Below are 24,775 nucleotides of genomic sequence, written 5' to 3' on the forward strand. Positions count from 1 at the left end.
AGCACTTAACTAAAGGCTTAGGGAGTTAGCTCTGGGCTGTGAGAAACCAGAGAACTACGAGAAAAGATTTCGGAGCCCAAGGCACCTATAGGAGAGCCCAGGAAGAAGATAAGAAGCATTCCTCTACTCACTTTACCTTCAACAGATGGCAGGGCCACACAGACTTTCTTAAAGGCCATTTGTGATCAGTGCTCTCACGAGCTTTCTGTACCCTGTCATTTTGCAAATTCTAAATGCTGGATTTCTTCCTCCCCCTCCCTCCCATATACTGCCCCCTCACCCAAGTAGGGGTGTGTGACTGAGAAGAGGGACACCCCTACACCTAGTTACACCAGGGAATCTTCCATGTGCAAGATTTTCCCTGCAAGGAAGGTCTGTGTGGAAAGCATGGCAGAAGGAACTGGCCCAGCTCACTTGTGCTGGTGGAATGAAATCCAAGGCGCTGCAGGAAAATCTGTTTGATGGAACTGAAAAAGCGCATTAGTACCCGTGAGGCAGGAGTGGGCCAGGCTGGGAGTGTGGGCAAGTTGGCCACGGTGAAGCCCAAGTACCTGGCAGGAGAAGAGCAACTTGGCCTGGATTGACAATGGCCTTTAGTGAGAACTCCCAGTGCAGAGGGGGAATGAGTTCTTAGAGAAAGCAGAGGAAAAATCTCCCTCCCTCCAAGACTAAGTGGGTGGATCAGGCTTGCATAAGCCATCAAATACCTAGCCTGCAGCTCTGGCACCTCGAATCCAGAGAAGGAACCTGCTGCGTCTCAGCTGGGTGTGGATGGGTCTGGTTGCCAGTTCCCCACACTATAGTCCCATCCGTTGGCCACAGAACTACCCAAAGCAATTTTCCGTTCTCTCTCTCTTTCTCTCTCTCTCTCTCTCTCTTTTTTTTTTTTTTTTACAAATCCAGAGATAATCTGGCACGTTGTTCAAGTTTTTCAGCCAGGCAGGGGGCTCATGACCCATAACAGATGTCAGCAGGGGACGGCTATGACTGACCTCTGGCAGTGGCCGCCAGCAATTCAGTCAGCAGTCTTTATGTAAGTCCCTGACTTGCATGCTGGTGGTGTTTCATCTAGGCCTGGTTTATTCCTTGTGTTTCCAGGGCAGAGTGGGGTGACTGCTGGGGTGTGGTCAGCGGTCAGCCTACCTTGCAGATAAACAGCTTCTACTTATGAAACGAGAAAAAACAAACAAACCAACAAAAAACCAGGCATTGCACCCTCGACAGCCTCGAGGGTCAGACTTGCTTGAGGACTGTTTTCTGAAGTACGGGGAGCAGAACCGCTGCGCGGAACTGCCAAGCTGTGCTTGTGAATATTTGCAGAGGACCTACCTCTTCATGGTTCAGGAGTCTGGGGGCAGGGCGGTTGGAAGGTTTGCTTAGGAGAAGAAGAAACAAAATTGACCTCATGGGCTGAAGCAGCCATTAAAAAAATGAAGTAAAGAGTGTATGGGCAGAAGACCAAGAAGTGGAGGGGGAAATGGTCTCAAGTTTATTAAACACAAAGGAGAATCAAAATAAATCTCAAGAGCACTCATTTACAAATGTGGCGAAGGATGAGATTGGGGCAGGTGGGTGTGAGAGGTGGATATGTTCCGAAGTAGAGCAGGCTAGAAGGGAAGGGAAATAATGATTGTGATGTTTACTTTTCCTAAGAACTGGAAACCCACTTTAAGTAGCTTTGCTACTTCGGATGCTCCTTCAGAGGATGTATAAAGTTTTGGTTGTCTAATGATGAGGCGCCACAAAGATGCACGCTGACACTTGGTTTGCGGACAATTCTAGCCTAGTGAGAGGCTCTGTGAAGGCAGAGAACCTGGCCTCAGCTCTGAGCTGGCTTTCCTGCTGGTCAGATAATACCAGCCTTTCCAGCCATTGGGGTGGGCGTGTTGCAAGACAGAGGAGTATTTATTCCTTTTCAGTAGCTACTGTGCTACTGGTAGGCGTCACATTGGGCTGCAACCCACCTGGTCGCAGTTCAAAACCACCAACAACTCTGCAGGAGAAAGAAGGGGCTTTCTACTCCCATACACAGTTAGAGTCTTGGGAAGCTGCAATGGGTCACCAAGAGTCAGCATTGACTCAATGGCAGTGAGTTTGATCTTTTGGTTTGATGCTTGTAGTACGAGTTGCCATGGGGTCAACTCTCATTCATAGAGACCTCACCCGTGTCAGAGTAGAACCTTGATTCAAAGGGGTTTCTTGGCTATTATCTTCATGGGTCTAGTTCAGTGGTTCTCAACCTTCCAAATGCTATGACCCTTGAATAGAGTTCCTCATGTTGTGGTGACCCCCCCCCAACCATAACATTATTTTCCTTGCTACTTCATAACTATAATTTTGCTACTGTTATGAATTGGGAGACCTCTGTGAAAAGGTCATTTGACTCCCAAAGGCGTCGTGACCCCCAGGTTGAGAATTGCTGTTCTAGATGGACAGGGTTTTCTTTTGAGATACCTCTGAGCGTATTTGAATCGCCAGTTAACATTGGCGTGCATTAATCACCTGAGTATATAAAACACCTGTGCTACCTAGTTGTTGCGTGTCCTTGAGTCGAATCCCACTTGTATCAGGTCCAACTGACCAAGAGAAGCTGCCCCATACATTTGTCTAGGGTGTAATCTTCATGGGAGCAGATCAGCAGGCCTTTTCTCCTCTCTTCAGAGTTGCTATTGCGTTAGAACAGCTGACCTTGCAGTTAGCAGCCGAGGGCTTCACTGCCAGGCCACTGGGGCTCCCTGTTCGGCTATGCTAGGTGGCTCACAAACTTTTCTGCTTGTCTGTAGATGTTTGTCATCTTGAAAAACGGTTTCCTAGTTCTTTCAGAGCACATCCAAGGCAGGTCAGCCGCATGTCTGCACGAATGCTTTCTGCTCTCCCAAACCTGAATACTTTGGATTTTTTGGTTTTTGTTTGTTTGTTTCTGAGGCTTTTGGTTTCGTAGACTTACAAGGCCCCAGTTCACACGCAGTTGTTTTAAAATGTGCTGAGTGCCGAGCGCGTACTAGTCATCAAGCCGAGTGCGGCATGGAATTCGCCGCTTCCCCATGAGCTGGCTTTCTGAGCATCACGGGAATGGGGAGAGGTCTGGGGAAACCCTGCGGGGCTCTCAGGATGAACACATGTTGGTGTGTCCCTAGCAATCTCTTCAGTGGCATCACCTGGGCACAGATTTCCCAAGAGATCATGAAAGGTAGCTATTTCTATTTTAAGGGTGGCTTATTTACTTCATAAGAAGTTAGTCTCGCCAACAGCTAGATGCCCGTGTCTGTCAGACTCTGTTGCCAATCAGCTCGGCATTTGGTGACCTCCATGTGTGCAGGAGCCTGGCTCTGGTGTGTGCAGGAGGAAGAAAGATTGGCAAACAGGATGTCTGCCCTCAAGATTCTTAAAGTTTCATGAGGGGAAAAATCCAAATAAATAATATAAACATCATATACACAAGTAATACAAATGTTTTGTTTTTTTTAACAAAATGAACGGAATGCCTAGGTTGTAATCAAGCTGCATAAATGAAGAGAGGGTAGAAAGTAAGGAGACCACCAGTGTTGGATGGAACGTTCAAGAATAGTGAAAGCAAACTGGGCAGGAGGGTTTGCAGGGGTTTCATAGTAGCACATGGTACCAAGTGCCCGGTCTACTCTTGTTGCTAGGTGCCATCAAATTGATTGGATTCATGGCAACCATAGCACAACAGAACCAAAGACTGCCCAGTCCATCACTGTCCACACAATTACTGTTACGTTTGAGCCCATTGATGCTCACTCTGTAAATCCAGCACCCTGAGGGTCTTCCTATGTTTTGGCAGCCGTCTACTTTACCAAACATGACATTCTTTTCCCATGGCTTGTCTCCTGATGTCTAAAGTATGTGAGAAAAAGCCTACTCCAACTAAATGAACACTACATATGAAAACACGGAGGTGGAATAGGATCTACTTTGGTCTTTAGCTAGCCATGTTGGAAGGCTCTGATGGCCCACCACCACACAGTTGCTGTTGAATCAACTCTGACTCACATCAACCCCATGTATGTAGAACACACAGAGTAGAACGGTGCCCCACAGGGCTTTCAATGACTGTTTTCTGAAATAGGTTCCCAGGTGTTTCTTTTGAGATACAACTGACTTCATTCAAAGTTCCAACCTTTCAGGTAGCAGCCAAGTCCATTAACCATGCTTACCACCCAAGGACCCCTGAAAGAGATTAGAGGAATCTGAAGTGTTAGCATGAGCTTGAAATTGTCTGGTATGAGCTGCCTCTCTATATGCTTGATCTGGGATAGCTGATATATGGATATTGTTTTGTTTGTCGAAATTTTTTTACCGTAACTTGGGTAGAGAATGTATTTGCTCCTATGAGTGTGAAAACCCCAAATCTGGAAGCCAAAAAAGATGCAATACATGAGCCTGGATAGAGTAGGGTATTGGATGCCAAACTTCCAAGGGAAAAAAATATATGGGCAAACTGCTTGCCATTAGGAGCTATTTTCTTGGCACATCTGATTAAAGTGTATGCTGGCCTGACTGCTTTCTTTAGGCGTCAACTGTCATGAACGTGTTCCAAATCATAACCGTCTAGGATTTTCCACCACTCTGTCAACTTTCAAAGGATAGGGTTAACTGCGTGCCCTGAAAAGGAGTTGGAAATGGTTTGTTAATCTCTATTAATCTGCTACCCCTGTAACCAAGTGCACATGTTTGTTCTTTTCTGTCTTTCCCCCCTGCCCCCCTCTCCCCGCCCCCCTACCCCAGTTAAATTGTTAATGGTATTAAATTGGTCCTTGGAAACGAAACCGTCCTGTAGATAGTTCCCTTCTGGTTTCTTGGGACTGCCTCGTGCTGCGGTCTTTTTTGCGAGAACAATGGATTTTTATCATTTTCAACGATTGCCCTAACTTTTTACAGATGCCATCCCGCCTACGTTCTACAGACCCTACTTCAGAATTGTACGATTTGATGTCTCAGCGATGGAGAAGAATGCTTCCAATTTGGTGAAAGCCGAGTTCAGAGTCTTCCGTTTGCAGAATCCCAAAGCCAGAGTGCCTGAACAACGGATAGAGCTGTATCAGGTAACTTGTCCTTGAGTTATTTGAGCCAGTTGGCGACCACCAGGTAAAAGACTTTCTACTGTCTTACTGTTTTTACCCCCTTAACTTGGTTGATACAGCCATTTTATACATTCACAATCTCAAAATTTACTTGCCATGAAGCCTCTACTGACTCACGGTGCTCCCAAGGCTGTCAGAGGAGAACTGTGCTCCAAAGAGTTCAATGGCTCCTTTACAGAGGTAGAGCATGGTCAGGCCTTTCTTTGAAGATGCATCTGGGTGGATTTGAACCTCCAACCTTCCACTTAGCAGGCAAGCCATTTGTGCTATAGGCGCTCCTTTATTACCATTGCTGGAGTGATAGGGAGCATATTCTTCAGTCACTCTAGAAGCAGGAGCCTGTAGACTGTAGCAGTGACGCTCGGCACACCTAGTCAAGTGGTATGAAGAGCTGGAGGAGCCCAGTGGGAGGACTTCACGCCAGAAACCCCCCCCCCCCTCATCTGGACAATCAGCAAATGGCGGCCTGATTCCACCCTCAGGAGAAAAGTCAGCTGGACCCCCCTTCCTTGTCCTGCAGCTCTCCCTTTCTGTGTGTCTTTCCTTTCGTCTTCCTGCCTATTGTCTTCTCCCTCCCTGGTTTTGCTGCTTCCTGTCTCTTCCCTAACCACATCCGGTTTTCCTCTCTCCTCTGCTTCTACCATTCTGGGTCAGTTTAACACACACACACACACCCCACACACACACATGTTCCTTTCCTCCACTCTTTCTGGAACCTTTACAACCACTTCTCGGTCATCTTTCTAAGTAGGCAGCTGTGTCCTGACAGTGATGGTGATGGCGATGAAGTGCCACATTACAAGGGTGACAGATAGTCACAAACCTTTGTATATTACTCAAGTGAGAGCTACAAACCAGTAGCATCAGCAGCACCTGTGAGAAATGCAGAAATTTAGCCTCCAACCCAGAACTACTAAGTCAGAATCTACATGTTAACACGATTTGGATGTATCGTAAAGCAATCCTGTAAATGCCTTGAGTCGGGTGAGGGACATAGCTGGATTAATCAGACTCATCCAAACCCAAACTCATTGCCACCAGGTCAACTCTGCCGCCGTGTGACTCTCTAACGGTCTAGATCGGACCCACCGGGTTCTCCAGGCCCGCAAACCTTCCCAGAAGCAAACTGCCACAGCTTTCTACCATGGGGCAACTCCTTTTGGCTTGCAATCAAGCACTTTAACCAATGTGCCACTCGGAATCCTTAGTCAGACCGAGGCACTGTCAAGTCCACTCGGATTCAAGGCCACCTATATGTGTCAGGGTAGTTCTGTGCTCCATAGAGTTTTCAGTGGCTGATATTTTCCAGAAGAAGGTCAGCAGGTTTGTTTGTTTATTTTTTTTTTTCCAGAGGTGACTCTGGGCGGACTCAAACCCCCAACTTTTCAGTTAGGAGCTGAGCACCATCTGTAATCCCTCCTCCCTCAAGGACTCGGTGATGTAAACAGATGGCTGACATTCACAGTGTCCCATGAACCGTTTGTACAAGCATTGACTATAGAGTTTAGAAGTCTTCACCAGGGAGCTGAGAATATGAGTGAAAACCATTCAAACACGAAGACCTGCAAGGCCCTCGAGAAGTCACCCCACACCTGAAGCAGAGGACCAGGAAAAAGGAGGGACCGAGGCAGTTGCCCCTCAAGGCAAATGCACAGAGGAAGAAACAAAGGGGGTGCAGCGCAGACCCAGAGGTGCCCGGTGACAATGTGGTGTGTGAAGTGAATGTCATTGAGGAAAAGGAAAGGATTGACATCTAGATGCAGAAACGTCCGATTATTCCCTATTGTAAACATCTGGGAACCTGTGTCCTTTGGAGGAGAATTTCCTCTGCGTGCACTATGAAAATAGAGATATACAAATAAGCCTTGAATGTGAGACCTCAGAGAATAAACTTAAATGTTTTAAAGCCATTTTGAAGTATTAATTTACAAGTGTGTTCATTAAAAATCAATCTTAGTGAAATGGGTCCCTAAGAACCTCTCCTGGGATTTGTTCCAATCTGGTTAATGTGTGTTCTGAGAGTGGCCTACCACTCCATACCTGGGATGCCACCATCGCTTGACATCACCTGGTAGGATCAGGCAGAGATAATGCGTCCCAGACACTATGCTGAATACTAGCTAAGTCGTGCCTCGGTTAACACTCCTAACAATGCTACAATGTGTGCACAATGCAGGGCTTTTTCTAGTACTATGTTCTCCTCTCTTTTACAGAGAATAACTGTGATTCACCAAGAAATGAGGTCACTTGGCTAGGGTCACAGCACTAGGAAGTGTCAGGACTGGCTAGGAATCCATTCTGACTCCCAGCTCTCTGCCCCTCACCACATCGTATGCTGCTGCTAGCACCTTGTTCCCTTTTGCTCTCCCTCTGTGTTAGCCAGAAGAGAAGGAAAATAAAAGAAAGTAGGCCAGAGGGTGGAGTGATCCTTGGAGGGAAAGTAAAGACTGGTTCCGCCAAAGAAAAAGCCAGCTTAAAGGTAGCCAAATACGTTGCAAGGTAATTTAAAAGAGAAAAAGAAAAAAGATGGAGAGTGAACAAATTCCCATCCGTGAATGTATCACATCTATTTTCTAAATTCTAGTTTCATTAAAGCGTTCTTCCATCTTTGCTGACAGCAGCATCACGGATTCGCTGAGTACGTGGATTTTAGTACATTGAAAGCAGGGTCTTCTAGGTTTTGTGTAACATAAGCTGCTAAAACATGGTCAGTCTTTGTGCTGCGCCCCACCCTCCCACCCCCAGCTGCCCCCCTTGTGATCTGAAGAGGGGCCTCAGGCAGAAGTATTACTGCTGACTTGCCTTACTCTCAGAGACCAAAAGGTCTTTGGCAGGACATGCATCCACTGAGGCTGATAACTTAGAGGACCCTTAATGAGTCCTTGGTGGGCGTGTCCCTTCTCAGTCATCATGAACACAACGGCTGCCCATGATGTGAGTAAAAGTATCCGGATGGATTAGAGTAGCATCCTCAGATAAGAAAGATCCAGATCCGGATGCAAGCATATAGTTTGGAAAGGGTGAACGTGGGCATCTCCACTGCCACAGAACACGGGAATCTGAAAGGAGATGCTTTTAGAGCAAACATAAGGAAGGATAACATCTCCTTATCTCTCTCAAGCTCAGCTGTGTAGCAATATTACCTTCTGAAACTCAGCCAAGATCCAGGCGGTAGGCCAAAGAGATTTGAGAGCCTTATACCAGAAGAACAGCGTGCACACACACCCAGCATACTTGTAAGAAAAGAGTAACCTTTCGTCTTTATTCACTTATGACTTGGTTGGTTATCTTTAGGACTGGGCAACTCAAACCAAACTCCCTGCCATCGAGGCAATTCGAGTGTGGGGGTGGAGTGCTAGAGAAAGATATGTATAGGCTGAGAATTTTTGATCAACACCACAGTAATACTAGCCCATAACATCAAAATCACAGAACACAGGAACTTTTGTGGATAGTGTCCCTGAATCTTATCCTGCGTATAGTTGTATTAGTTTTCTAAGGCATCCATGGCAAAGTATCATAAACTTAATGGAACAGAAATGTGCTGTGTGGTAGTGCTGGAGGCTGGAAGCATGAAATCAATATACTCACCAAGTGGATTTCTTCTGAGGCTTTGAAAGAAGCTTGGTTCCATGACTCTTGTCTATCTTCTGGTGATGGCTGGTGGTCCTGGGTAGTCCTCGGCTTTGTACATGTGCTACTCCAATCTCGCCATCATCTGCTTTACCTCTATCTTCATCTGACTGTCTTCCACCTGTGTCAGTCTCACTGTGTTTGTTCTCCTCTTTGATAGGGACAGTGCACTCAGATGAGATTAAGCCCACCTACTGGGACAGGACTTGATTTCAACTTAATACAGTTTTGAAGACCATATATCCAAACAAGATCATGCCCACTAGTACCATGGATTAGGGCATCAGCACTTCTTTTGGGGTACACACTTCAATCCATCGTAATAGTTGCCCACGTTCTATCTTCTTGACCTGCCTCTGACATCTGATTCTGGCCTCTATATTTGGAGTCCCATTTTTTGCTTGTTGTTCTCTAATTTTCCCTGGCCTTCAGCTGCCAATTTTTATATCTTTGCAACCTCTGCTAATCAACTTCTTCTTCTTCTAGCTCCAGTACAAAAGGTTATGCATATGGTAGAAACTTTGAATTGCAAAGACAAGGCTGAATTGTAATCAGGAGACTGAACACATGCAATACATTTTAGAGAGAATTATATTGAGTAATAATTAAATATTATTTTGAAGCAGAGAAAAAAGCTTCATGCTAAATTGGCAGATCCTCAGCTGCTAGGAAAGATTGTTTAGTACAACAAGATCTTCAAAGTTTCCAGATTCCTGTTGGTTCCTGCATCATTTGGTATGCTACCCCCTAGAGAAAGGTAGAGTGACTTTGAATATGATCTCAAGGAGTTCAGCTGGTTGCCTGGATGATTTATGGGGATTCTTCAGAACATTGACTGTAATGATGGGGGAGTGTGTGTGTGCCTGCATGCATGTTCACTTGTGGGTACAGGCCATTTTACAAGGACTGTTCCACCCCACCCCCCACTCTCTCCCTGAAGATAGTGATTCTCCCTGGACAGGGCAAGGAGAGTTACTCCTCGATTATGCTGTTAGAATAAACTCTCCTGGTCACTCATTGGGGCCATTCTCCATTGGGAATTATGGATTCAAGGCATATCTCAAGAATTTTCAGGGCATTTTGACCCAGTTACTATTTCCAAAGTCTTGATAATACCCATATGAATTGACCTAAGGCAGAATTTCTGACACCTTGCCAGAGGGAATTGAGAGATTGTCTTTTCCTGGGTTATGCAGATATGCTGATTCTCCCAGTACTACAGAGGCAGGGAACCCCAGCCCTCTGTTGAAGGGAACTTGGGCTCCTATTCCCCTCCCTTCTCTAGAGCATCCTCTGCCAGGACTGCGATGGATGGGAGTTCTGAGTTCTCTGACCTCTGCCGTGCTACCAGATTCCAAATGGTTTCTAACAGTAGGACCCAGGTCTGATTTCAAAATGTACGCCAAGATTGAAGAGAATATGAGAGGACTAAAGTCCTCTGGCAGATGAGCAGGAAGAGGATAAAAGATAAACCTTTTTATCCCCCATACAGAAGACCCTTGCTATGTTTTTAAAGCTTTATGCCAAAGCCTGTCTTTATTGGAATGTTCTCAGGTAAAGTGCCAGTGCACTGGGAGTGCTTTACCCCCCCCCCCCCCAGGGTCATTGTAGCTCTCAGGCCATTTGCAAGTTGGAATGTATTTTTTATATGACATGATTCTATGTTTATGATTAAAACCATGTCCAGAGTTCTGAGATAAAGAGAGCAGGAGAATACTCCAAATGCATATCGCCAGTGAAAGAAAGGGCATCCACGCCATGGTCCAGGGCAGAGCTCAGAGTAGATGTAGTTGCTCGCTGCCTTAGAGTCATGGTAACCCCATACACTGGAGGGGGGGGGTCGGGGGGAGGGCTCAGCAGAATGAATCTAAGAGTGGGTCATGGCTTAACAAAACCAATGATATCAAAGATATTAAGACACCAGTGACCTAGTACCCAGTGGAACCACTAAAGGAGACTTACGGTTAGATGTGCTGACTCCCTAGGAGCTAGGGACTCTCAGATACTTCTAGCTTCAGCTCACTAACTCACACCCTTTGCACACTTCTTTACCTCCTTTAGGATAATAACTTTTTTTTTTACCTTTTTACTTCTTTCCATTATAATTTCTCAATAGCAAATTATAACAAATAATAGTGACCTCAAATAACAACCGATGCTCTGTATCTCATGATGGAGGGGGAAGGCACTTCAAAACTTTGCGTAGTGCTTGGCTAAGCCACGTGTCTGCTCCACATGCCTTTTTCTTGGGTCATTTAGTGGTATTTGCAACACAGTTGGACTGGTCCAGAAGATTGCTGACTTCTCTCACAGATCTGGAGCTTTCAGGGATCATGGGAAGGCGGGGCTCAGCTAGGTCCCTCTCTCTTTTCCAAGTATTCTTTGGGTGTCTCTCCATGGTCATATCAAAAGGAGAGTCAAACTTCTTACATGGACATGCAGGACGCCAAGTGTACAAAGAGAGTTGTGAGCATATTGGATTATACTGCCATCTTGCTTGGGCACCTAGAATAGACAGGGGCATAATTCCATGGGGCTGAGCCATGCACCAGAATCGATAACTTCTTTAGCATCTAAGAATATTGATAACATGGACATCTGAATAAATCAGATTGATCTTGGAGTGGATTAGGTTGATTCCTATGTACCGTATCTTGTTTGATTGATGTGAGAAGTACGTTCATAATCCTTCAATGTAAGCACGAACATCTTGGGGTGTTTAACTGCCCTTTCTCATTACCCTGTAGAAGACACCATGGCATATGTGTTCAATGACAGAATAGCTGACCTACATTTCCCGTGTAATCCCTGATTCACTTGAAGTGAATTGTAAGGAGGAGAGCACACAAAACATACAACAGTCCAGTGGGAAGAGGATGCTCAGCATAGGATAGTGCTCGTCCTTCTGGTTTACATCCAGATTTGGACTCCGAAGTCCTTCATTCCTTTAGGAGGAAGAGCTCTCCCTGGAGTTACTTTCCATACTCAGCTTCCAGTCTTTTATTCTTGATTTTGGTTCAAAAAGATATATTACAAATCATTTGCCATGTCAACCTTTTTATACATCTAATTCAGTAACATTAATTATGTTCTTCACATTGGGCAACCATCACTGCCATCCCTTCCCAATTCTTCTACCACCCTTGACCGAAACTCAGTGCCCTCTCATTGCCCTTGCCTCCCTCGTACTCCTGGAAATCACTAATAATCTTTGGTTTCTGTACTTTTAGTTGCCAATTCAGATAAGTGGGAGCATGTAGTATTTGCCAGACTAACATAATAGCTCAGACCACTGAAAAATAGCTCACTGGCGAAGCAGTGTGATGGGCTAGGTTCATACATCATAAAGCATTAGTCTAAAAAGATTAAGACAGCGCCTTGGCGCATGGGGCTGGTGTGAGACCACACAGGTTGATGCTGGGTAACTTGGCAGAGTCGAATCTCCGCCCTGTTCATCATTAGATAATGAATGTGCTGAGTTTTAAGAGGGGAAGCTTAGTGTTTTTAAAAAATAATGTATTTTTCTTTTGTTGTTGAGAATATGCATAGAAAAACAAATGCCAATTCAATAATTTCTGCTTGTACAATGTAGTGACATGGACTACAGCATTCAAGTTCTACCATCATTCTTACCTTTCTTTTCGGAATTGTTCCTCCCCGATTGACATACACAGTACCCCCTAAATTTCCTAAATAATCTTTTCAGTTGCCATTGTCAATTTGTTCCCATTTCAGTAGATCTTAAAAGAGTATAATGCTCAAGGCAGATATTCTTTACTAGTTATGCTAAATTATTTTTATGTAGACCTCAGGCGATATTTTTGGTTTAAGATTTAAAGATTATCTCAGAGCAATAATTTGTGAGGTGTGAGGGCAACCCAGATCCTGCTGAAGCCATGTCTAGCTTGGCAAAAGGACTCGGGGTCCTCACTACCCTGCCTCCCTACAGGACGCTGTCAAAATGTGGACAAACGGGGGCCGAATAAGATATTACTGCCCTCCTCTTTTTGTGTGTGACCTCTTTCTTCACTAGTTGGATTTTAATGCCTAGCTGAATTTGCATGTAAACAGTAACCAGTTTGTCAAGTGCAGTGAAATCTCATTTAGAGCAGAGACCCCTTGCAAGGATATCTAGAAAAGAGGTGAACTCACTCTTAAGTCACTTATATCCATTTATGTTGAGCTCCAAGCTGTATCATGCACATTCAACACTTTTTCTAGATTTAGGGTTAAAAGGTGGATTGATGTTTATGGAAAAAATAAATAATAAAGACCTTAGTATGGAGGAGCGATTTTCAGCATTCCTCAATGGACATTCCATTTATATCAACCTCCGCAAAAGATTTTAAACTATGCACACCCCTGAATGCTTCCAGTGAAAGTTCAGGTAGGCAACCTAGGCCCGAGTTGGAATCTAAGACATTTTATGTTTGGTTTGAATATTTGATTACATTTCAGGTGGAAGTTTACATAGCAAATCTTCTTCCCATTCAACCATCAATACACAGAGCATTCTGTGACATTGGGTGCTCTCATCACAACATGCTAACAAGCTCCTTGTTTCCATCCTGCCTTCTCCATTCCAACCCGGTAGTTTCATTGCCCCTCTTTGTCATATCAGCTTTGCTTTTGGGCAAATGTTGCCTATTTGGGCTCATGTTCTAAGGAGGACATTGTAAATGGTACTATTTTCCTAATTTTCTTTTCGGAGTGTTCCTTGTTAGTGTAGATAAATCCAACTGCTTATTGGTTGCTTTTCTTGTACCCATCCATTGTGCTGCACCATTTCATTCATTCTAGTGACTTTGTTGTGGGCTCTCCGGGATTTTCTAGGTATAGGATTCTGTCACCTATCAAAAGGAATCGTTTTATTCCTTCCTTACCAATTTGGGTGTCCTTTATTTCTCTTTCTTTCCTTATTGCTCAAGATAGAACTTCCAGTACATTATTAAATAAGAGAAGTGATAGTGGGCATCCTTGTTCCATTCTGGGTCTCAGAGAGAATACTTTCCATCTCATTCCAGTGAGAAAAATGGTGCTTGTTGGTTTTGTATGTATGCCCGTAATAATGTCAAGGAGTTTTCTTTTTATTCCTGTTTTTCTGAGAATTGTTATCAAGACAGGGTGTTTATGCCAATAAATCAGTGCTCTGTATCATTTTTGCCCCATGATAGGTGAAATCTTGTTTGTAATAAGTGGCTTCAGTATTCATTCTTTGTCTTTGGTTTGGGGAAGTTTAACTAGGATGTGCCGTGAGGACTTCATTTTGGAAATCTATCTTGTACGGAGTTGATTATACTTCATGGATTATTGACCTTTTTCATCTCATGATATTAGGGAAATTTTCTTCAATAACTCTCCAAAAATTCTCTTTGTTTTTATCCTCTCTTTAGCTTCTAGAATTCCAATCACCTGTAAATCTTTCCTCTTGATAATGTCCCACATTAATCTTAGACTTTCTTCATCATCGTCTTTTATTCCCGCTGATTTTTCCTTACACAGATTCTTGTCTAGGCATCTATCTTCTATTTGCTGATTGTTTCTTCTATTGATTACATTCTACAGCTGTGTCCTTCCATTGAGTTATCTATTTCTGACATCTTATGGTTTAGTTTCTGGATTTATAGTTGCTGTCTTTTGAATTCTCAATGCCGATTTATTTAGCTCTTGTGTTGTTTTCCGAAATTCTTATAGGATTTTGTTTATGTGTGTGTGTGTGTGTGTGTGTGTATTTTAATCTCTTTGAGGATCCTAGAAGTATTTTGAATGTCTTACCAGGTAATTTTATTACCATCTCTTCCTCAGGATGTTTTTCTGTCCCTTTATTTTGTTCACTTGTTTGAACCATTGTATGCGGTTTCTTCATATGACTTATTATTACCTGCTTTTTTTGAAGCATTATAGTATTAATAATTTATTTATATATTTATTGATTGATTGCTTATTTATTTTCTGCTGATTGTATTTTGTTTTCTTTTGTTTGTTTTGTTTCCATGTACCTGGAGCCTTGCTTCTCTGTCTCTTCAAAAATCTCTTTCCTCCATTGTATTATTTTAATTGTTATTTAACTGTGCTCTATCTGTAACTTTGGTGGTGCCCGTGGCTGGACATGATGTGCTCTCATAGCAGGTATGGTAAGCCACACCCACAAGTGACTTTTCTGTCGTTAGCCTCGTATGTTTTTCTTACCATATTGGAGGCGCTGGAATGGGTTCATCCCATGATATTGGGTGACAGGTGTTGTGGTCAGAGTCACAGCTCTTGTGGGACCATGGAATGCTTCCAATGTGATACTAGTTTCGTGAGCTTTCTGAAGACCAAGATGAAATGTCTCCGTATCTGCTGAGAAGGAATGCTCCCAAAGATAGGCCCATTGTTCTAGCTTAGTACCTAAGTATGTGGTGGAGTGTCGTGAGGTTTTCGTGTAGCAGAGAAGACCTGCAGGAATTGTTTGCATGTGTGAGGTTTGATGATGTTCGCAGAATGTTAGAAGAAGCCACTTGGATTTACTGCTCATCATTTGGCCGAGGTACAGATATTGCCCGTAAGGATGTGAGTGGCGTTGCTGGTGAGGGGAAATGTGTTTCCTGCTGGTCACCGGGGCATGAGTGCAGCTCACGGTCTCACTGGTTGCTTTGTTGGCTACTGTGTGTGTGTGTGTGTGGCATTGGTTGTTGGTTGGTCAAGGTGAGAATACACTAATTCCTGTGTATTGGATGTGTGGCCAAGGAACTTGCTCTACTAGTTGACATGTTGTGGGGCAGTGGGATCAGTAACATACCAGTCCCTGGTCTCGCAGAAGTAGTGTATGCTGCTGCTCACCAGGGTCAGTAGGTTTGGTGCAGTTGAAATAAGCATGAGGCTCTAGTTGCATTTAACCCTGGGCTGGGGGTGTGCGAGTCACTGCTCGTCCCTGAACAGGGTCAAGGAGAATGCTCCCTCAGTCTCAGGCATGTGTGCTGAGGCAAGCGCCACTGAGTGCAGTTGGTTATTAGGACCTGGGCCCAAGCAAATGTAAGTGGTGGGGATTTGTTTAGAATTTAGTCAGGTATAGAAGCTCTAGTCTCCCCTCCACTCCATCAGCTCCATCCACCCAAAAGATCAGCAGCCACTGCTGGTGAATAGTTCTGTTTCTGCTCTCTAGTTCCCTTCCTGCTTTATGTTTGCCTTAATCTCCAGGCTCTCCTCTGCCTTACTGCGCTGTCCCTGACTAGATCAGGTCAGTTTATGCTTACCTTGTTTTGCTCTGTGTTAGCCCCACAATATCTGTGTCTCCTGCTAGGGATTCCATGACATTTCCTACCTGTACTCCTCACTAGGAGCCCTGGAGGCTGGGACGCTAATGGCAAGGTTGGCAGTTCGGAGTCACTAGCCTCTCCACAGGTGAAAGAAAGTGTTTTCCACACCTGCAAAGGGCTATATTCTTTGAAAATTCATAGGGGCAGTTCTGCCCTGTGTTGTAGGATCGCTGTGAGTCAGCATGAAGTCAATGACTGTGAGTTTGAGCTTGAGGTTTTTGAGTACTCCTCAATTGGGAATGCTGTTCACTTTGCCTCAAGATGGCCACACTTTACCAGTATGATAGGTAGGTTTATTGTGCCAACCTGGTCAATAGACACATTGACCAGGATTAATAAGGTTGCAGTTTAATTTAAGGGCAAAGAGATAAATGACTCAGCAAGTCTCGCCTTTCTGTCTCTTGCTCTTTGATGATTGGACCAATGTGTGACTGACTTAACTAGTTCTCTGCCTCAACTTGTGAGCTACACTACCTGGGGGACACCCAACCTGTGGACTATGTTGTTAAAGTTTGAGGTTTCCTTCTAGACCTACTTTGCCACACTGCTGGTGTATATATCATTTGAGCGGGAGACTCTCGGACCCTGGTTAACTCTTGGTGACTTGCCTTGCTGTTTGCTGCATGTGGCCAGACTGCCTGTATTGCTCTACAGAACACTCAGTTGTCTGATTCCTTGATTTGCACCCAACAGCCCTTGTGAGTTGAAGGACTGCCAGTATATTAACTATTTCATGGAAGGGAGTTGAACTGAGCCCTCTGTACTGCTCTGTGAATTAGTCAACTGCTTATTTCATTGTGTTCTATCTATCTTCTCTCTCTCTCTCTCTCTCTCATCTATCTATCTATCTATCTATCTATCTATCTATCTATCTATCTATCTATCTATCTGATCATAAATGGCTTGGTTTTGTTTCTTTAGAAAACCCTGTCTAACACAAGCAGGTCATCCACTAGAGCACCTACAGTAGGTAAATCTCCTCGTTCACTGTTCATTCATGACACCTTTCTCAGTGTCATGGAATTGTTCACCTTTCTGTGTGCTGTTCTGTGGTCCAAGATTGTCATTGTAATCTGTTTCCTTTCGTTTCTCCATTGTGTTCTGAATCAGGATGGCATGGTGTGTATGGAAAAGCCCTCATCTTGGGCCATCTCTTGGTTGGAACTTTGTGCTGCAAATCTGAAGGGTGAGGTTGCTATCCTTGCAGAGAACACAGCATTACTGGGGTTAATGGAAACTGCTCTGTTTTTCTAAATGGCCCCCTCCTCCCCCCGCCCCAGCACACAGAAGAGTTCAGCTTTCATTTCTCATTTTGCCCAAGGGTGTGTAAAATAAAAAGAGGTCAGCCAAAAAAACCGACTGTCTGTTAAATTAGACTTGCAAAAAGTGCCACTGGGAAAAAAAAGTTATACTGGCTTCTGTTGTGTGGAATTTTACGGCATACAATCCTGTTAATACTGATCCTAACCTGGCGCCACATCGGAGACATACACAACATAGTAATCCACTTAAAAAGAAAAAGGGGAAAAAAGAAAAGAAAAGCCATGAGGTATAATAAACACTTTGTTTGCATGAGGCTATTAATATCTTAGGTTTTTAAAAACTGATCAAATGACATGCTTGCGCCTCATAAGGAAATTGAATCGCTATCATTTGCATTAGGTTATGACATTACCTAGAGTCTATTAACCTTGTGAACATACAAGACCCCAAAGAATTGGTATTAACTGTGCCTTTTTTCCCTTGCTGTATTCAAAGAAATGCTTGAGTACAATCGGGCAATAGTCATGCATTTTTCTATAGTTATTTTTTCATAATGTACTTGGTACTGATATTGATCATTATTATCAATGCACACAGTATTTTCCATGTGTTAGGCACTGTTTAAATGATAGATGATAAATAGATAGATAGATAGATAGATAGATAGATAGATAGATAGACAGACAGACAGACGGGGACGGGTAGGTAGGTAGATAGATTTCTTTAATCCTATGCCAAAAACCAGACCAGTTGCCACTGAGTTCATTCTGACTACTGAGTCCGTGTGTTTCAGATTAAAACTGCACTCAAATGGGTTGGCTGTGATTTTTCAGATGTAGTGTTTCAGGCCTTTCTTTCCCAGGTGCCTCTGGGGGGATTTAAGTTGCCAGCCTTTCAGTTTATAATGAGGTGCCTAACCATTTGCACAATTATATTAAGGATTTCTAATAACAACCTGACGAAGGAGATAATATTATTAGTCTCATTTTACAAGTAAGGAAAATGGAGGTCCTAGCACTTTCTCAGGTCATGTAGCTAGGGAGAGGCTGAGCTAGGGTAGGAACTGAGGCAGTCAGGCCACAGCACCATGTGCTAGAAAACTTTACTAGGTGAAAGAAGACAGACTTCAAAGGTGGGTTAATATCTGTCCAAGGCATGGATGAGCATGAGGAAGTCCCATCACTGAGATTATGTCTCCATTAGGAAAATGTGTATAAATCTCCTATTTGCAAGAATTTTGGAAGAAGTAGAGGTATACACAGAAACATCTAGTTCAGTTTCTGGCTGCTCAGTGGTCATTACTATTATGATTATGACAGTTCACACAGCTTGAATGTTGATAAGAAGCAGCCTCTTGAATTTAAAGTCTGTTCAGAAAACCCTAAAGAGCGAAAGCCCCAGAGCTTGACACTGGCTCTTCCCAGTCCAGTCATGGCTAATGAAGTGGAGTTGGAATAGACTTGAATTCATAAAATGTGGGTGTACTGGAACAATAACCAGAACAGGAAAATTTACTGGTCAACACCCTACTGGAAACTTAATCTCCCTCTTAGAAAGCATGTGTCTTGCACAGCACCTAAATTCTGGTCTCAGATTTGGAAACAGCGGTGACTTGACCATCTCTGAATGTGTGTCACTCTCCCCAGTCCTGGCACTAACCCAGTCTTCTGCAGCAGGCTTCTGAAAGGGCTTGCTACTCCACTGCTGAGTTTCCCCTTCCAAGGCTCCTACTCAGAATTTTCCCCATTCTGGTTATTATCATTACAAACAAACAAACAAGAACATCACTATCATCCAGTTGATCCTGATTTATAGCAACCCTATAGGACAAATAGAGCCCACTTTGGAGTTTCCAAGACTAAATAATTACAGGAGTAGACAGCTCCATCTTTCTCTAAGATTGCCCTTCTACATACCCACATTTTGTTGCGTTGGCCATGATTGAACCAGTTTGACCAGAGTCAAAGTTCTGGAAAGCTCACCCTGGTCTTGCTTGTCTGTATTTTTAGTTGCTTTAAGAGCCTCCTTGAAGATTATGTTCAACTCTCACTCTGCTTATTATGGTCCTACTCCATTCGTGGTGCGCAGCTCAGACTGGAAAGCAGAGGAATTCTATGGAGCCAGTCCTCTCCCACCCTTTCTAACTCTTGGCTTTATGGATGTACAGATTCCTTCATCTCTCTGAGCCTCCAGTTTCACTTGTAATATGGAAAAACAAAACAAAACACAGCACTGCTTGTCTAGTGAGTTATTGGGAGAACATATGTGACAAGCTGGCATGTTATATATGCAAGGAACAGATCTAATGAGGGTGGTTTTCATCATCTAATAGAGGGATGATCAGCAAGGTTCCTATCTTTCCTTGGGTGGCCTGGGATTATAAAACTTCCCCTTGATGGTGTGACTATTTACAGATGTGGCCAGGTCTCTCCTGCCATAATCGGTGCAGCAGGGCAGGATTATGTAAACAGCCACTATTTATTTACTTTCGGGGTCCCCTGGTGGTCTACATCCATCCAAAACACCTTACGAAACCAGCCCTGTGATCCAGTTCTGAAAGGTCCCAGGACTGAAAATCCTGTGGTGCACAGTTCAATTATGAAACCAATACTAAGGGTGCCTTGAGTTGAACTGGACTCAATGGCAACTGGTGTGTGTGTGTGTGTGTGTGTGTGTGTGTGTGTGTGCGCACGCGCACGCGCGCATTTGCTTTATTAAGATTTGAAGGGAAGCAAAAGGAGCCCTAGTGGTCAAGTTGTTAAACACAGCTCTGCTAAGTGTAAGGTCAGTGGTTTGAACCTACCCCCCGCTCCATGAAGGAAAGGTGAGCAGTCTCCTTTCATGAACTTGGCAGCCTTAGAAAGTCTATGGAGTAATTCTACTTTGCCTTCTAGGCTCTCTATGATTCCAAATCCATTTCATGGCAGCTGGCTTGGTGTTTGCTTTGGAGGTTCAGTAATGGAAGGCTGGGCCCTTGATGTTTCTTTTTCTTTTTGAAGGATGATTACAGAGTGATTGGTCTGAGAGGGGACATCGTTTTACCTCAGCCCTTGTTCCAAACCACGTCTTTGACACATCAACTATTTTATCACCTCCACCGGGGCACATGAATTCATGTTTATTTTCTGATTTCAAAGAGTTCAGAATATCTTTAAAATTGGTGTTCGAGAACTCTATTTACAGACTATCATGCATACTTGATAATTTCTACAGTGGGCATGAATCAGGATTTTCGAAAGATAGTGTTGATTTTGAAAATCATGCTAGGAAAGGGGAAAGTGTACGGAATTAAGTTGATTTTTCTATGTGAAAGAATCCAACGGCTCCTATGCTACTATCTTGATCTAAGTGGGTCTTGCCTTTCACAGGCAGGAAGCTTGTTTTAAGGGACTAGCTCTAGGGGAGACTCTTGCAATCAGTCCGGTGGAAGAGCCTGATCTCGCCAAGCTTCTGTCACGCTGGTGCAGCTTAGATCCCTGGCAATCTCCCCGTCACATCTCCCTGCCCAGCTCAGTTCTACGTGCTTTTCTGTGTGCCCAACCCACAGTCACTGCCAGTGAGCGAGTCGAGTCTAACGCACAGTGAGTGAGGCTGTGTCCCTAAACTGCTGTTGATAGCACTGAGAAGTGGTGAAGTTTAGGACATGCTGTACGCTGAGCTGTTTTCATTATTATAACAAAGAAAACACTATTTCCAAACAGAATTATCTTCTCAGGCACAGGATTCATTACACCAGCACATTTGGGGGGTAGGGGGGTGGAGGAGTGCATAATTCAATCAAAATGGTATGAGTGATGTTAGTATTAATGAAATAATATATAACACTGATCCACACACATTTTGGTGTCTCAAATATTAGACTTGTTTCTAGCTGTATTTGACCTGCTGATTCCGAAAAAAATGGCACTAGTTTCCCCCTAGCAGCTCTAGTTTCTGCGATACAGAACATAAACATGCCATTCTTCACTCTGCTTGCCCATCAAAAACAAGGATATTTTAATGTAGCTAGTCTGAGAGAGAGGAAGTACATGCTGGCTTTACTTAAAGTGGTGTGTATTGCACTAACTATTTAGGTCAAGTTATATTTCACGTGGTGTCCTTTGATTCAGAGATATTTGAACAGTGCAAACTATATGAACTTAGACTTTTTCCCATGTATCACTTCACCTTATTAGGAACTGAACAGCAGGCAATTCCTATTTGGTACCTTAAGAAGAGCCAGAAATAAGAGTTACTGTATAATATGTAAGGAGTCCTGGTGGCATAGCGAGTTATGTATTTGACTGCCAACCACAAGGTCAGCTATTCGGGTCTACCAGCTCCTCTACAAGAGAAAGGTGAGACTGTCTACTCCCATCAAGATTTAGAGCCTCAGAACTCGCTGTCCTGCAGCAGCCACGGATCATGATAGACCTACTGAGAGTAAGTTTGATACAATATGTTGAGCTTCAAATGTTCTGAAACTCAAAATGGTTCTGTTGGAATTCTAACGCCTTTATTAAAATTAAAATAGCCCAGCCTTGTTACAAGATGTTACAACAACTCCACCTGTGAACAGAAACTCTTAAAGAAGAGTTAGAAATTTTCTTTTAAAATAACCTTGGAGCCATTTAACATGAATTATCCATTGACTTCTATATATTAAAAAGGTGTTCTGCAACGTTGACTGCATAATTTGAAGAAGAAAATTTGGATCTTCAAAATATTTATGAACGTTGCTACGGTGTCTTACATTTCAACACTTTAAATTGCCCTCACACCTTCCACATATCTGCTGTCTCAGTTGTCTTTTCCCACTCTTCTCAACAGTGTTCTGGCTTTGCAATATTCCATGGTAGACCGTGCATATTGCAGTCTCCCATACCAAAAAGAAAAACCCACTGCCATCCAATAGAGCCTAACTCATAGAACAGAGAAGAACTCTGTTTGGTTTTCCAAGCCTTTTGGTTTTCCAAGCCTTTCAATCTTTAAAAGGCTGCAGAGCGATTGGTGGGTTCAAACCACTGACCTTATGATTGGCATCTCAACGTGTAAACAACTAGCCACCTTGGGTCCATAGACAGCTTCCTTTGGAAGTCCCTTAATCTTTACTTATTTTTCAAATAGTTCTTACTGTACTGTCTTATCCTATAATTTATGGGTCTAAATCATTCTCATATTTAAAACTAAGATGATACCTTAATAACTTAGTTATAACTTAATAGCTGAAAACATAGTGGAACAGCAGATCTAAGAAACTGGAGCTGGTGTGTTCTACCCAATGAAATTTTCTGAATCAGCACCCCAAATGATCCCAGGATCAAGCCAAAAAACCAAGACACCAAGAAAAAAAAAGTTTTGGTTGGGCTCTGTAATGCCAGTGAGCTAATCAGGATACAATTTTGAGAATGTGATCAAGAAAGTGAAGTAATTATAATAGGGGATGAGGTATCTTGGAACCATAATTGAAATTGATAAACCATACAGGTATCAATGATTCTAGTCTATATTTCAACTTTGACAAAGTTGGCTAGTTATTCTACTAAAATCTTTAATAAAGAGTCAAATTTTCAGCTGCACTTGATCTTTTGTTCATGTGCTTGCAGACTTAATCTCTGGGTCATCACACAGCTCCCTTGGCTGTTTCTTGGACACGCTGTGTTCACTCTCCCCTAAGGTCTTGGTGACCTGTGTGCCAACCACCTTGCTCTATTCCAAGTACTCATATGGCTTCTTTGCTTCATTTCTTTAGGTCTTTCTCTGAGATGTCACTTTGTACAGAAAGGCCTTCCCCGGTGTTCTAGCACACATCTCAGGGTCCCATTTTTCATTACACCCCCTCCCTCAACTGTATTGTATTTTTTGCCTTAAAACTTGGCTTCATCACTTGTTATACTTTAACTCTAGGTCTCTCTTTATCTTACTTGTGGTCTTACGTCCACTTCTTTAGAGAAATTCCTAAAGCAGTTGGTCTGCGAACCTCAAGGCCAGCAGTTCAAAACCACTCATTGATGTATGGGAGAAAGATGAGGCTTCTTATTCCTGTCAATAGTTACAGTTGTGGATACCCAAAGGGCCACAGAGTGGCTATGGGTCGAAAAGTGGCTCTATAGCAGTGTTTGGGTTTTGGGTGTATAGTGAGGACCCCTGGTGGTGCAGTGGTTAAGCACACTAACCTAAAGTTTGGTGGTTGGAACCCACAGCCTTGGAAACCCTATGGTAGTTCTATCTCTATGGGGCACTCCAGATAGAGTGCTAGTGGGTAGGAACCAACTTGCCAGAAGTAGGCTTGGTTTTGGTGCATAGGGAGTGCTCATTCGAGATGCCCAAATGAATTTAAGAGAAACTTCCAAATAAAAATTAAGTACAAGGAACATGGTTGAAATAAGTATTCAACTCTGGGCAGTTGGCCTTTTGAAAAAAAATCACTCTTTTTATTGTGATTTAGAGATTCTAGAATATTTATTTCAAAAATATCTAACTATTTATGTAAAATACGATGTATATTCCCTACCCACTTTCTGTTCAGAGCTAATTCTGATTACGTGAATAGTCATCATATGTTGTGGATAGATTTATACTTCTCTCCCCGAAAAATGTGTGTTGTAAATCCTGTTATGTTATGATCATGATGAAAGACTAGTGTTGGGTTTATTTTGAGTCAGTCTCTTTTGAGATATGAAAGCGATTTAACAAGTAAACAGAGGACAGTTGGGGTAACATAGATGCCAAGCCACATGTGAATTTTTAAGGAACCAGAAGGTAGAAACAAAAATGGCAAGGACCTTCCCTTCCAGTTGAGCTGACAGAAAGAGAAAGCCTTTCCATTGAGCCAGTGCCCTGAATTCAGACGTCTCGGCTCCTAAAATGAGAAAATGAATGCATTTCTCAAAGCTGCCCATTTGGCTATTCTTATTATAGCAGTGCTGGACTCTAACTAAGACACCAGGTAAGTAAGAATAAGCAAATAAATAAAATTATATAATAGATAAATAAGCCTCCTATTCTTAGGTAACCCATAAGCTCTGTATATGTTTGTAGAGAAACCACACTTATTATTTGATAGTCACACCCCCTAAATTAAAGTGCTCAGTTGAACATGAGCAGGGGCTTAAATTACAGGACAAACCATATGTGTTATAGGTAGCCAGGAAGCAGGAAAAAGAGTGCTGGGAGCAAGTTCCCCAAGCGTATATATGTTCATATCAAGTCTCTGTGGCATGAGAAGGGGAGATTAAATAAGACAATCAGAAGATATGGCCCTGAAGAATTCACATGGTGTTGGAGGACCCTTGTTCTCCCTGAAGCAGTGAACAAGTAGATCATTACAAAAAACCATACTTCCAGGCTATGTCATTCACACTGAAAACCTAGAAGAATTCAGCGAAGAAAAGGACATTATATTCTCATGAAGTTTTCCTTCAGATCCTCTCATTGGCTGCAAGACTACACATATCTCTGTTTCCTTGTCTGCTCTGAAGTGACTTTATGTCAGGT

At 43.2% G+C, this 24,775-nt stretch overlaps 1 protein-coding gene across 2 annotated transcripts in view; it reads left to right on the forward strand.

Annotated features, from left to right (window-relative positions):
- The window catches only part of TGFB2 (transforming growth factor beta 2), a 100,914-nt gene that overhangs the window by 58,475 nt on the left and 17,664 nt on the right, over nucleotides 1–24,775 (forward strand). For both annotated transcript variants that reach the window (XM_004699902.2, XM_004699903.2), the window contains one exon: nucleotides 4,903–5,066. In XM_004699902.2, the coding sequence (XP_004699959.1) occupies nucleotides 4,903–5,066 (164 nt within the window). The remainder of the gene's footprint in view (nucleotides 1–4,902; nucleotides 5,067–24,775) is intronic.

This window comes from Echinops telfairi, unplaced genomic scaffold, assembly GCF_000313985.2.
Source record: "Echinops telfairi isolate 266 unplaced genomic scaffold, ASM31398v2 ScPeMD7_7424;HRSCAF=8462, whole genome shotgun sequence".
Classification (NCBI taxonomy): Eukaryota; Metazoa; Chordata; class Mammalia; order Afrosoricida; family Tenrecidae; genus Echinops; species Echinops telfairi.